General features: G+C 39.6%; 2 protein-coding genes across 2 annotated transcripts; one reads left to right on the top strand and one right to left on the bottom strand.

Moving 5' to 3' along the window:
* Positions 1-897: 897 nt before the first annotated feature.
* Positions 898-1,830, bottom strand: LOC307248361 (olfactory receptor 13H1-like; the record flags this gene model as incomplete). Its single annotated transcript, XM_080024763.1, has 1 exon — positions 898-1,830. One exon carries the CDS (start codon positions 1,828-1,830, stop codon positions 898-900), a length of 933 nt encoding a protein of 310 aa, XP_079880889.1.
* A 4,795-nt stretch (positions 1,831-6,625) lies between these two features.
* Positions 6,626-7,561, top strand: LOC307248360 (olfactory receptor 52J3-like; the record flags this gene model as incomplete). The annotated part of the gene is made up of 1 exon (XM_080024762.1): positions 6,626-7,561. One exon carries the CDS (start codon positions 6,626-6,628, stop codon positions 7,559-7,561), a length of 936 nt encoding a protein of 311 aa, XP_079880888.1.
* Positions 7,562-13,869: the final 6,308 nt, after the last annotated feature.

Genomic DNA, 13,869 nt, shown 5'->3' with positions numbered 1-13,869 from the left:
AAAACTTGTTCAATCCAAAACATGTTGAAATTAATGAGTCCAAGACGCCTACAAGAAGGAAAAACATCCTCAGTATCTTGAGCAAACATTAAGAAAGGCGACGACAGAATATCTGGGAATATTTATTACATTTCTGCTCATTTAGAAGTATATTTATTCTTGCACTTATTACATGCAAGGTTTTCCTTTAAAAATAACATATGTGACTTTAAGCTTTTGTCATACAATGAGAAAGGGACAATGAAGTTTTACATCACATACCTTATAAACAGGCCAAAAAAACAGCTTGAATAGACATAACATACATCTTTAAGAGTTTAAGAACCTTTAACAGCATAATTATCAGTCTTACAGGAATAAACTGTTAACAAAGAATACTCTACATTTATTATGACTATGATACCTGCAACTCACTGAAAACCAATACATGAATTTACTCTTATTGTGTGCTCACTAATACTAAACACAAAATACAAAACAAGGTCATTGATGCTGTTCTAGCTTGAAGACACAAGATGTAGAGAGCTTTTCTGTAAGGGGCCCAGCACACAGGCGTTTCATTCTACTGTCCTCACAATTTATGATGATAATCTATCTTGACTTTGACTTGGAAATCAGTCCTAATTAATAAAATACAATAACTTGAGTTACAGCAGACACATATCCTTCAACTTTGTCTACTTTGCATAATGTTGTTTTTAAGATATCAAAACAAATGTGAATGGATCATACTTTCACGAGTGTGCAGAGGGAGCTGTACATTAAATATATATACAGTATATATAAACATATAAACTGCATATATATTTAATTTAATGACCTGAAATAATGACCTATGTACTGTGTCTCTTTATGTTGAAGCCTCAAACATATATGTGAAACAGAAGAAAGGGGGCATTATGTTGGAGCTGTTTTTCTTAGCAGTTTTTGGAGAATGATATCCCTTAATGACTTTGTTTGCATCCCATAAATAATTGGATTTAAATTAGCAGGGACCACGTGAAATAAAATATATGCAATCTTCCTTAAATCTGGGTAATCCGGGAAACGGTGCAGTATGATGGTTAAAAACCCCGACCAGAGCATGATGAGATACAGGACAAGGTGGCTGGCGCAGGTTTGCAGCGCTTTGTTATTCAGCTCTTTGTTTTTCTTGATCCAGCAGATGAGAGCTATTTTAAAATAGGAGACAGCTATGCCTCCCAACGAGCAGCTGAACAGTAGCACGGTGAAAAGAAGCCCATAGATGTTATTGATGGTCACATCATCACAAGAAAGCTTGAACAGAGATGCGTTGTCACAGTAGGCGTTTTGCACAACCGATCTACACCGGGACAGCCTCATATTGAGGCCTATCAAAACAGACACAAGCGCTAAGGACACCCCCCATGCAGTCGCAGACAGACCGATCACAGTCTTGATGGTCATAATTGAGTTATACTTCAAGGGGTGACATATTGCCACATATCTGTCGATGGCCATAATGACGAGAATCATGTGTGAAGCTGAACCGAAGGTGTGACTGTAAAAGGCTTGAGCCGCACACTGGTTGTAGGTGACAAAGCGTTCTGTGGAAATGATATGAGCCATCAGCTGAGGCAGCAGCACTGTGTTACCTATTAGATCATTGACTGACAGGTTGCAGAAGAGAATGTACATTGGCTGGTGCAAACTCCTCTCTGTGATAATGAGCACGAGCACTCCAATGTTGGAAAAGATCAGACAAGAGTAAACAAAAAGCAGTAAGAAAAACAGAGGGTACGTCAACTCTGGAGATATGTCAAAGCCCTGAATCTCTAGGATATCACTTGTCGTGTTGATGATTTCCATTCTGCTTCATCTGGATGAAAAAACCTAAAAGAGAAAAAAATTGTTGTAGCTTTAATGAGTGGATAAAAGAATAGACTCGAAACCTGTCAAAATTAAAATGTTCAAATGTTATAATATTCCAAATGTTTATGTACAGAAAAAAATTTACATTTCTGAAAATCATGTTGGACTCCGTCCAGTTATTTTTTATAGCAGATTTAATTATTTAGTGTTTTTAGTAGTTAGACAAAGTGAATAAATTATAAAATAGGAATATACATTTAAAATATCAAATGACTTATCTGGGGAAAAAACATTATGCTTCGTACACAGACAATAATTACCTTTTAGACCATTAGTTTCAGTCACCTTTTTCTGTACATATACTTCAATCATCTGAGCTCAAAAGGAGTTTCTGTAAATGAGACAATAATGCCATAAACATTAAGTTAAGCATTAGAACAAAGAAGGAGAGTGGTCACTGTATGTATTAAAGTGATAATTATTTTACTCCACAATGATGCTGACCACTATCCTGTGTAGATAAATGCAATAACTGCTCAATTAAACCTACAACTAGGCATAGTGTATACTGCGATGACAGCATTTAGTTCGTCCAGATGTTGTTACCATACCTGTGAATGTAGGAATCCACACTCAGCAGTTAGAGCTTAAGATCTTTTATCCTCAGCATTTTGCTTAGATTCCTCTCCCTCTGACCTCCCTTAGGAAAACCATTCAACACAGTTAAGGCTCCTTGTACAGTACTTGTGATCCCCACATGTACTGTGTAGGCATGGTAACTTTTAGTTTGATATGTATTTATTTAACTTGTTTGGGCACATGTTTTACTTTTTGTAAAGTGTAGTTTCAAAAAGTGCCTGAGGTCAAAGGTGAAATAACCAAAATGACATCACATGCATTGTGTTGACTAAAGGAAACCTACATAGTTTTTTTTTAATGTTATGCTCTCACCAGTCAACCCCGAAGAAAGATTGATTTGACTTTATTCAAATTAAAATGTTGCAAACATGAAATGATCCAAAACCCTGCAGGAGTTGGTTCACAAATTATTTTGAGGCATTGCAAGGTTATGATATATATGACTTCTTTACTGTTCCTTTAAGACCAGAAAGCTTTACAGTGACACAAACTGGGCCTTTTCTCCCCAAGTGATTGAACCATCAAAACACAAAGTCCATAAACTGGTACATAACTGGCACAAACAGGATTCAGTTTGGGCAGCGAGGAGAAACTAGCCTGGTCCTACCAGACCATCGTACTTCATTTCATTTGTACAGAAGGTCTGGAATCACTCAATTGACAAACGCTAACTCACTTGAAGGCGGGTGTCTGTTGAAGTTTAAAACTATTGGATCTGTCCAGTGCCACTCTGGATCTGCCAACCAATCGCATTGTGTTTAGTCGTGACGTATGTCATGCGCTGGCTTCTGAGCTGCCAAAAATGAAAATTTAGCGGAAGTAGGTAGGCGGGCGGTGCCAGGCTAAGGAGAAACCCCATGCGGAGGTTTTATGTTGAGTTTGACAGGTGGCCTGTCTTAAATAGTTATCATTGGTATGTATAAGCACATTTACAAGCCATCTATTGCACAGGTAAAAGTTTAAAGTATATCTAACCTGAAGCTGTTAGTGTTGGAAAGATTATTACGATGAAGTAAAGTCTCCTGGAAAAAGGCCACAGAAAGTACAGTAATTATAGGGTCAAATCAATTATCAAAGCCACTCAAGGGTCCACCATGTCCATTTCTCTTGGGTGAGATGATTAGTCTTTCCTGATGTCCTAATGTCCTAAAAGCCCTTATGTGTTTGTTAACAAGGTCCTTGTTCCCCTGGAGGCCTGATGTGACCACTTCCTTGCTCAGTTTCAATTGCTATTTTTCTGCTGGGACATTTAAAACAAGTATAAAAAGGCTGAACAGTGGAGTTCTAATGTTTATTTAATTGTATATATACACATACATTCTGATAGACATAAATATATTAATTAACACATTGAAACTTTTCTCCTATCAAACATTGCAGATAAATGGGGAGAAAAACTCCAAAACCCAAGGCACAAACTTTTTTGCAGTATTTAATCTGGAATCCAATCTAAAATGGTTGAAATTGTAACATATTTGTTGATTAAAGTTAATCAAATCAATATTTACAAGTCATTATGTCACATGCAGCCTCACATGTTACAGTTCTCTCCAGGGTGTTATTAAACGAGGAATCTCATTATCAACCGGAGCTTTACTAATGGTCCAGGGATTAATTACAAAGTGACACAGTTGATAACACATCAGTTAATTGAATCTCCAAGGGGCTCATTAATAAATGTTTTTTGACAGAGTAATGACACATGTAGCTGATGTAATTCTGCCAATCTGTAGAATATCTACTTACATAATATTGTTGCAGTAGCCTCTTAGCTGGAAAGTCTGATAAAATCTGTTTTCGAGTTTCCTGAATTCTTCTTATTAATACCAAATAATAATGAATTTAATTGATATAGTACAATTACAAATACATTGAACTCTCAACCAGGGCAAATGCAGTTATTGAAACTTGGAAAAAACATAGAAAAATAGACTTCAGAATAGTTTGGAGCAAGATTTCCAACTCCAGCCAGGCCTGTGCAGCAAAACTGTAGGCCAAATGTGGCTTTGCTATATGACACTATTGTCCACCATTAAAACTCCTGAAAACAGTATGGCTGGATTTATTGAATCCAACTCTGAAACAGTCACACTACAAATTTTAACAGGTTTAAACCACTGTAAAACATTTATCTAAGCCCCTGTAGCTGTAATGTCATTAAAATGACCAATTATAAGCCACCAACATTCAGTACAATGATACATTTACAATTGAAACCAAAGCCGAATGTCACTAAAGATTTCAAATAGCTCTCTATCAATACTTGGAAGAAAGGTGAACATGAAAATAGCAAAATTCCACTCACATTGATGTGTATCTATAGGGGAGAACAAGGTAATGTGAGACATCGGGTAATGTGAGACACCCCATGTATCTAGGCAATGGAACACATTGTTTGTCATGTGAGCATTATGTCTTCAAGCCCCTCTCATTTCCCCTTGACCATGAAGGATAGGACCTCATGGTGCTGTTGTAAGCATTTTTTTTCAAAAAATTGTTTGCATGTAAAAGTAAATTTTCTTGCTGTCAACTTGATCAACTGTTGTGCCAAAGCAAATTGATTCAGGTAGAAAAACTTACATCGTACATTTTGATGAACTACCAACATATGAAACCATGTGATGATGATAACTGAAGATTAGCCTGTATTGCCAAGAGAGGTTGTTTTTTCTCAAATTGTGGCGGCAGGGTTAAGTGAGACAAATGCTGTGGGGTAAAGTGTAACATTGTCTGTGCCCTCTTTTAATGAATCCATTATATTTAAGGTAGCAAGAGACAATGCGGGCCGCAGGTATGGTAGAATGGTTAAAGGGGTGTCAGCAAGAGCATGGTTTTGCAGCTATGTATGTGGGGGACAGGAGAGTGACCTTTAACATCGATGGACTCTAAGTTATATGTCTTTATTCAATGAATGAGCCCAATAAAACAAGTGCAGAAAAATATTAATCAAAGCCTCAAAAGATGGAAAATGACAGGTGTGTCTAGTCTTTTGAGTCCCAGGCTGTTCTAGCTGGTTCTGATTGTCCTTTGCTCTGATCCTCAGACACTAGCTGGCTCTAAGGGTCCTGTGTTCTGACCCCCAGACTGTGTTTTAATCTAACTGGTTCTTTCTGTCATTTGAATGTTAATTAAAACATTATGAATTATACGTTGTATTTGATCAGAGTTCATTTCAAGTGTTTAGAAAAGAAATGTGCCAAAAATGAACCACTTTTTCTGTATTATCTCTTTTGTATGCCATGTAAACCTAGTCAAATTGGAAAAACTCAGCTTCAAAGACCAAAACCTCAGGAGGCCTGGCTTTGCATATCTCCCATTTTTAAATTATAATTGGTGATGCAACATCCAGAAACGTATCAACTGGTTTGAAGACAAACCAATCGCTGAAAAGGCCGACTTGGTGCATTTGGAGTTTTCATCATGCCGACACAACCCGGGCTCAGTGGTTTGTCCAACTTTGCCTCCTCTTAGCAAAAACTCGAGTTCAAATATTATAGTTAACCACTCAATAAAAATATGGGCTCAATTTAAGAAACATTTTGGGCTGCAAGGAACCTCTGTTCTATCCACCATTAGGTCACAAAGGGATTAAAGCAATTCATAATTTATACTTTAAATATACATTTTACATGTTTTGCAGGCCAGGAGCTTCACAACATTTGACATATTCTGGTAATTAATACAGTATATCCAGGGCACCGCAAAAGTAAAACCCTCTACAACACCGCCACAAACTAACCACAACAATACATACTTCAGTTCCTTCTGTTAAACTGGATTGTTTCTAAGGCATTTGAGCACACACAAGTAATTTACTTGTTCCAAATAAAAGTCATATAAGGGTACTCATTATTTCAGGGGAAAAACAGTAAAACTTTGTCTTTCTTTATGAAAGGATATCAGAACTTTATGTTGACAATAATCCTCTTATTTTTCATCTCTGCAAAAAAAGCCTCCGGACAAATCCCGGAGGAAAACGACGTAACAGAGCTGAGGTGATGGCAATACGACATAAAGCAAGGAGAGCAGGGCAGTGCGAACCACTTCATGCGGCACTACTTTAAAAGTGACATGTTGTGTCACTTGCGAGTGCTTTGTACATGAAGTCTATTTCCAATAATGAAATTGCATTACTTACTAACTAAAGTGAGAAATGGAAAACAAATCTTTTGGATTCAGCTCTGAGCTAACCCTGGACACGTTTGTTATTCCACCTGGAGGGAAGTATCCCATATTTTTTCTTGGTATTACAATTTACCTTTTTGGCATTTTTTGCAACCTGACCTTATTGATATTGATCATTCTGAAGAAGAACCTCCATAAGCCCATGTATTTCATCCTGTTTAGTCTCCCCCTCAATGATCTGATAGGCATAACTGCAATGCTCCCAAAAGTACTTTCTGACATTGTTACAGAGACAAACAAGGTGTACTATCCCCTCTGTGTTTTACAAGCATTTCTGCTCCATATGTACGGTGGTGGACTACTGTTTATTCTAGCAGCCATGGCTTACGATCGTTACACTGCCATATGCATGCCCTTACGCTACAGCTCCATCATGACCCCCAGAGTTATCATTTGCATTATCTCTCTAGTTTGGGGTTTTGACTTTGCCTTGATTGTATTGTTGTTCTCGCTGCAGACAAGGCTTCCCAGGTGCAAATCTCTCATCATGAATGTGTTCTGTGATAATCCATCTCTGCTCAAGCTCACGTGTGGGAACACAGCAGTCAATAACATCATAGGATTGTTTAACACAGCTGTCTTTCAGGCTGTGAGTGTGTCTATTCAGGCATTTTCCTACGTGAAGATTCTGATCACCTGTGTGGTTTCGGGGAGATCCGAAGCAAAAGCCAAAGCTGTCAACACGTGTGTCGCGCAGATGGTCATTTTAATCATATTTGAGATTGTGGGAACTTTTACAATTTTATCTCACCGGTTTACAAATGTCTCGCCTGACCTGCAAAAGATAATGGGCATGTTAATATTTCTTGTACCTCCACTTTTGAATCCGCTCGTATATGGGCTCTACACACGGGAAATACGGAACACTCTCCTGGGCGTCCTGAAAAATAGTGTAGGGGCCTAATTCTACACACAAGGCAGTTGCAATGCTCTGATTTTTTGTCTTTTTGAACTGGAATCACATTCACACCACTGTGATACTGTATCTCAGGATAGTCAGTGTAAGCAAAATCATATATCCACATCAAACTATAACTCGTATTTGTCTCGATGTGAGTGCAATGTTGTGTCTGTAACTGTCTACTGTTGTGCTTCTTGTCTCTCTTGGAAAATAGGTTTAAACCTCACTGAGTCTAACCTGGTTAAATAAAGGTTATCAATAAGATCTGCATGGATTCGAACACGTACTAAAATAATTTGCAACAGTTTTGTTTGCTATGGAAACTGAAATTCCATAAAGAAATGTTTTTTTTTAAGTGTGGGGAAATTGGACTCTGGATTTGATGTGTAATAGTTGATAGATTTCTAAATATACAACTTGATGTGAATTTTCTACAAGGTGTAAAACATATTAGCCCAAGTTGTTAGGAGTGTTGGGGTCTCACAGATGAAACTGGCTGAAACAAAATGCTATGCTGAACTTTGTGTGCCTGATACAACCTGTGATCTCTTGTGTTTCTTTTGGTGTGCAAATGACTTTGTAAGGTTGTATAATTCTAGTCTATAGTCTCATACACATATGCATGCATATGTTACACTGCAAATATTGGTTATTTCAAAACTAACAAAAATCTATATAATATAAACAGTATGTGCTGCTGTTTGCAGTGTGGTTGATGAATAAAATATACCTTTTCTGAAAAGTATTTCATGTTGTTCAATTATTTAATGAAAACTCAATTAAAAAATGTATGCAGTCAGATATAATTTTGTATGCAGATTTAGAAGCTAACGGAAAATATGAAACCAGAATACGGTGCAGTAAAGGTGGTGTAGTGAAATTCTGCATCTCATTTTCTACGTCTTCTCACACCATCTTTTAAGAGTTCAATGTTAACTGGTTCTAAATATTAAAGTTGCAGAAATATGTTTATATGTACATCTATTTTTGCGTCAGAATATTCACTGCACTGTTAGGTAATATAAACTTGGCATGGACAGACTTAAATAAATTATATTACTGAATCATGTCATGTTAAACTCATAGAGATCTGTTGCAACACACTGACCGGTCGTACTTGATTAGATTGGACTTATTAGCTAAAAATAAACGAGTGTAATGATAAAATAATTTTTGCCACACAGTAGTTACTAATCCCTCATTACTCTGTGATTACCTTACTACATGATTATCATACCAATAAGAACAATTATGTCACATTAAATACAGCATAGCGTCAAGCTTTTACTGGTAAAATTCAATGATACCTTCATAGCAACCAGTGACAGAGCACTTTTACTGTACATTAACCTTCAGTCTCACAAGTCTCTTCTTCTTAAGTTGTCCGTCGATTTCGACGATGACGTCACATTTATGCCCTTGAGGATGAAGAATCAAAAAGTCCATGGCTCTTGGCTACTTCTGATGGGTTCGTCTGTGGCTGTGCAGTCCTATTCGTGATCCGCAAATTCGGTTGCATACATCGCAGCAGAATTCCCCTTGCATAGCGGGAGGTTGATGACGTAGTACCCGCTTTGCAGCTGCTTTGTTTTTTAATTGAGTTGCGTAGGTTACAGAGCCTTTGTGACAGGATACACTCCATTGATGTCGGTCAGAGGCCAATGTCTCCAGCACTAGTGGTTGGATGCCACACAACTTAAGAGAAGTTTTCAAGTGATCTTTGTATCTCTTGCGCTGACCTCCTGCTGACCTACTGCTGTCTGGGATCTCTCCGTATAGGACCTTTCGGGGTAGCCTATCCTGAGGCATGCGGATTACATGTCCTGCCCAGCGCAGCTGTTTTTGGAAAAGGAAGACTTCCAGGGGCTCGATGTTAGCGCGTTCATAAAGTTCAGTTTTTGGGATCCTGTGCCACCACTTCAGTCCCAGTATTCGCTGAAGGCAGCCTGTATGGAACGATTCCAGTTTACTGAGATGTTTCCTATATGGAACCCACGCCTCACAGCCATACATAAGTATAGATAAGCAAATTGCTTTGTAAACAGTCATTTTGGTATTTATTGTTAGGTCCCTGTTATGAAAGACTCTGTTGTTCAGTCTTCCAAAGGAGGCAGATGCTAGGCTGATTCTTCTGTGAACTTCGTTGGTAATGTCACCAGTGTCTGTGATTATGGAGCCTAGATATGGAAAGTGTGGGACGGTCTTGAGTTGTTGGTTGTTTATATGGAATGTGACGGGGTCTTGAGGAGGATCCCGCATTATTAAAACCTCAGTTTTGGATGTATTGATAGTAAGACCGGCACGATTGTATGTGTCGGCTAGGGTGTTTAGGGTGTGCTGCAGGTGTTCAGATGAACAGCTGACATAGGCACAGGGCTGTACAGTGCGAAAGTTTTGATCGCATTTGCTACTGAAATTGATCACGTGCGATGATGAATACAAGTCCACTCGCACCGTGCTAATGAGCAGATGCTGTCTCTTTGAAACACATAGGAGCGCTGCACAACACTGCTTAGAGGGCTCTACATTAACACTCCAAATTCGGGTCAATGTAGTCTTAGGCAAGTAAGTTATTGAGTCCACCCTCCACTTTGGCTGGTGAAAGATGTGTGCGCGGGACCTGTGGAGCGGCGATTCTAGCGTCTAATAAACTTCACCAACGGTAATAACCGGAAGGAGACGGCACGCAGTTAAGTTACCGCGTGTGCAAACAGAACATTTCCTGTGCGCCTTCACATTAAAAGCATGTTACTAGCCAAACGTCAGTTTACTTTTTTGAAGCCGGTAAGAACAGGAAGTTCGCGCTTCTCAGCCCTGCAGTGCGCTAGCTTGAAAGGCAACTCATTCAGCTGCAGAGAGCAGTCAACAGTAACTTTGAAATAACTGATAAGCCACTGAAGAACAACTCCCAACACATTCACAACAACCTATTTAACTTATCCTAAATTGTACCAATATATATACTTAATTATTTAATAGGCTATATGTTTTAAAGTTATAGGTTTTAATTAACAGAAGGACATTTACCAAAATGTTTATTATTATGAATATAATAATGATATGTATATACAAAAAATATATTGATATTCATTTTATGGGGAGAAATAATTCTGAATCAGCAAAAAATTGCAATTGGCAGATTATATTCTTTTGTCTAAATTACAATCAGTGCACCCCTATTAATTTTTCTACAATTATTACTGCACACACTAGGATATGATATTAATTGAGAATTTCAAATGAGACCAAGATGACAGGCTAAAAGGTAATTAGAGCGAAATGCAAGGGTTAAGGTTATGCAAGTTTTCGATCATACTTTGTGTGCTACTGAATTTATTTTTGTGCTACTGATTTTTTTTGCTTGCTAGCACCAGTGCTACCACCTAAAAAAATAAGCGTACAGCCCTGCATAGGCAGCATCATCTGCATACTGCAGATCACGGATGATTTCTTTTGTCACTTTGGTTTTTGCTTGGAGGCGTCTGAGGTTGAATAAATTACCATCGAGGCGATATTTGATGGGGATCCCGGCATCCGGCAAGAGCAAATGGGCGGAAGTCTTCATAACACCGGCTAGGAAGAGGTTGAAGAGTATGGGGGCAATAACACAGCCCTGCCTGACACCCGAACCTACTGTGAAGGGGTCAGATTTCCCACCTCCACTGATGACGCGTGCCATAGCCCCATCATGGAGGGCTGTTAAAACTGCAAGGAAGGTCGGAGGACAGCCAAATTTCTCCAGGATGCTCCAGAGAAGTGGCCTGTTGACTGTATCAAAGGCCTTTGTTAAGTCGACAAAGACTATATAAAGTGGTTTGTGGTGTTCTCGACACTTTTCTTGCAGCTGCCTTACTACAAAGAGCATGTCAATGGTACTTCTCTGCTTTCTAAAACCACATTGTGTTTCAGGTAAAACATCCTCGGCAATGTGTACAAGGAGCCGAAACAGCATGAGCCTTGTAAGGACTTTGCCCGCTGCAGAGAGCAGTGAAATTCCGCGGCTGTTTCCACACACAGCCGCGTCACCCTTCTTTTTGTAGATGTTTGTGATGTCAGCGTCTTTCCACTGTTGTGGAACGCATTTTTACTAACCCAGATGGATGTGATGATGGCGTGGATGTTATTTATGATGGCATCACCGCCATACTTAAGTATTTCTGCGGGTAAGCCATCAGGTCCAGTTGCCTTGTTGTTTTTAAGGCTATCAATGGATTTCTTGACTTCAGCATGGGAAGGGGGAGCGTCCAGCTCCAGAATGAATGGTAGATCAGGGAGTTCATTGAGCAGGTTAGGGTCAGTTTGCGTGTTTTTGTTCAGAAGATCTTGGTAGTATTCTGCCCAGCGTGTGAGGATCTCTGTTTTCTCTGTGTGCAGTGTGTTCCCATCTGCACTTCTGACTGGGTGGGAGGCATTTTTGTAAGGCCCATAAGCGGTTTTAAGGGCATTGTAAAATTCCTTTTGGTTTCCAGAGTCTGCATAGCCTTGAACTTCTTGAGCCAGTTTTGTCCACCATTGGTTCTTCATGTCTCTAATCATATTCTGTGTCTTTGAGCGTATTGCAGCGAGCTTCTTACGCCTGGCGTGAGATGGTTTATCCAATGCAGCTGCGAAGGCTTTATTTCTTTCAGCAATGAGCTTGTGGATGTCTGTTGCCTGGTCTTTTTATTGACGCCTAGTACACGTCGAGATATAGTTAGGATGTTGCTGCATGCATTGTCCCAGGTTCTAGTGAGGTCTGCAGTAGTGTGGAGGTTGTTTGTGTCTATGGTGAGTTCGTTTTCCAGTGCTGCTTGGAATGTAGAGAGGATTTTCTCATCTTGGAGAGCGCGTATGTTCAGACGAGCAGGTGGTGCACATCGTCGTATATGTGGCCTTATCTTGAGGTTCAGCTTCGTTCGTACAAGACGGTGATCTGTCCCTCCATCTGCACCTCGCATTGAGCGAGTGATCGTGACGTCTTTGAGATCACTTTGTCGTGTGATTACAAAGTCTATGAGGTGCCATTGTTTAGAACGTGGATGCATCCAGGTGGTTTTATGCATGTCACGGAGTTGGAATATAGTGTTGGTGATGGTGAGCGCATGTGTAGAGCAAAGGCTGAGGAGCCTAAGACCATTAGCATTACATTTGCCAGTTCCATGGCGACCCAGCACCTTTTCCCATATGTGGTGATCTGTTCCAACCCTGGCATTAAAGTCGCCAAGGAGGATCAGCTTGTCCTCCCGAGGGATGGCTTGCAGGGTGGTGTGGAGTAATGCATAAAACTGATCTTTAGCTGTCTCGTTGGTAGGTAAGGTCGGAGCATATGCGTTAATAATTGATAAGTGACGGTCTTTTGACAAAGGGATACGCCACTGGATGAGTCTCTCAGATTTTCCAATGGGGGTGGTTGGAATGTGCTGGATGAGGGCTGTTCGTATGGCGAAAGCAACACCATGTATGTGTTAACAGAATTTAATTTGCTTTATGATTGTATAATATTTTAATGCACAATACATGCTTTCTGGCTGTTGAACTTTGTCCCAGTAAACTAACAGCCCCAAAGTGTTTTGCTAAGACAAAAGTTGTTGTTTAGCCTTGAAGAAGAAACTGCCTAATAAGATTTTGGCACATACAGAGGTATGACGCATTCATGTGCACAGTAGTTGAGAAGAAAAGACTCCCTAAATTTCCCATATCCTGTTATCTACCTAATTAAAAACATTTCTGCTTTCGCCAGCAAAACAAGGGCTGGACACACCAAACTTAGTGTGTGTTTGCGCACACACCACCTTCTCTTGCATATAATCCCATGTACACTGTTCATTTCCTTGTATTCAACCATGTACCAAACCAGATACATTGTTGATTCCCTTGTATGCTGTTTGCAAGTAAACTTCACCTGCTTTTCAAGAAAGCCTGACTCAGTTTCAATTATTCAAATACTTGGGTAAATGATTCTAGTAACAGTATGCGTGGTTGGTCTTCAGGCACTCCCTTCCAAAAGAAGGTGTAGCCTTCTCCACTCTCTGTGAGGGACCCTTCACCAGAGAATCGAGACTCTGTGATGGCTGCTATATCAATGTTATATTTATTCAGTTCATGGGCAATCAGTGCCGTGCGTCTCTCCGGTTGGTTGGCGGTATCAAGTAGTGTCCTTACGTTCCATGTAGCCAGGGTTAGGGTAGAAGATTTATCTTTAATATTTCGACCGATGGAAAGGGAGACACGGTGAGCTCGGCTACCCACCCGTGTGCAATGAAGACAGACAATGTTTATGTCACCTTTTCTAGACCTTTCCCCATGTGGGGTGGGCGGTGCGGATCCTAAAT

This window comes from Ammodytes marinus (assembly GCF_949987685.1).
Source record: "Ammodytes marinus genome assembly, chromosome: 3".
Classification (NCBI taxonomy): Eukaryota; Metazoa; Chordata; class Actinopteri; order Uranoscopiformes; family Ammodytidae; genus Ammodytes; species Ammodytes marinus.
The sequence above is the reverse complement of the archived record's forward strand: the minus strand, read 5'-3'. Positions and strand labels throughout refer to the sequence as shown.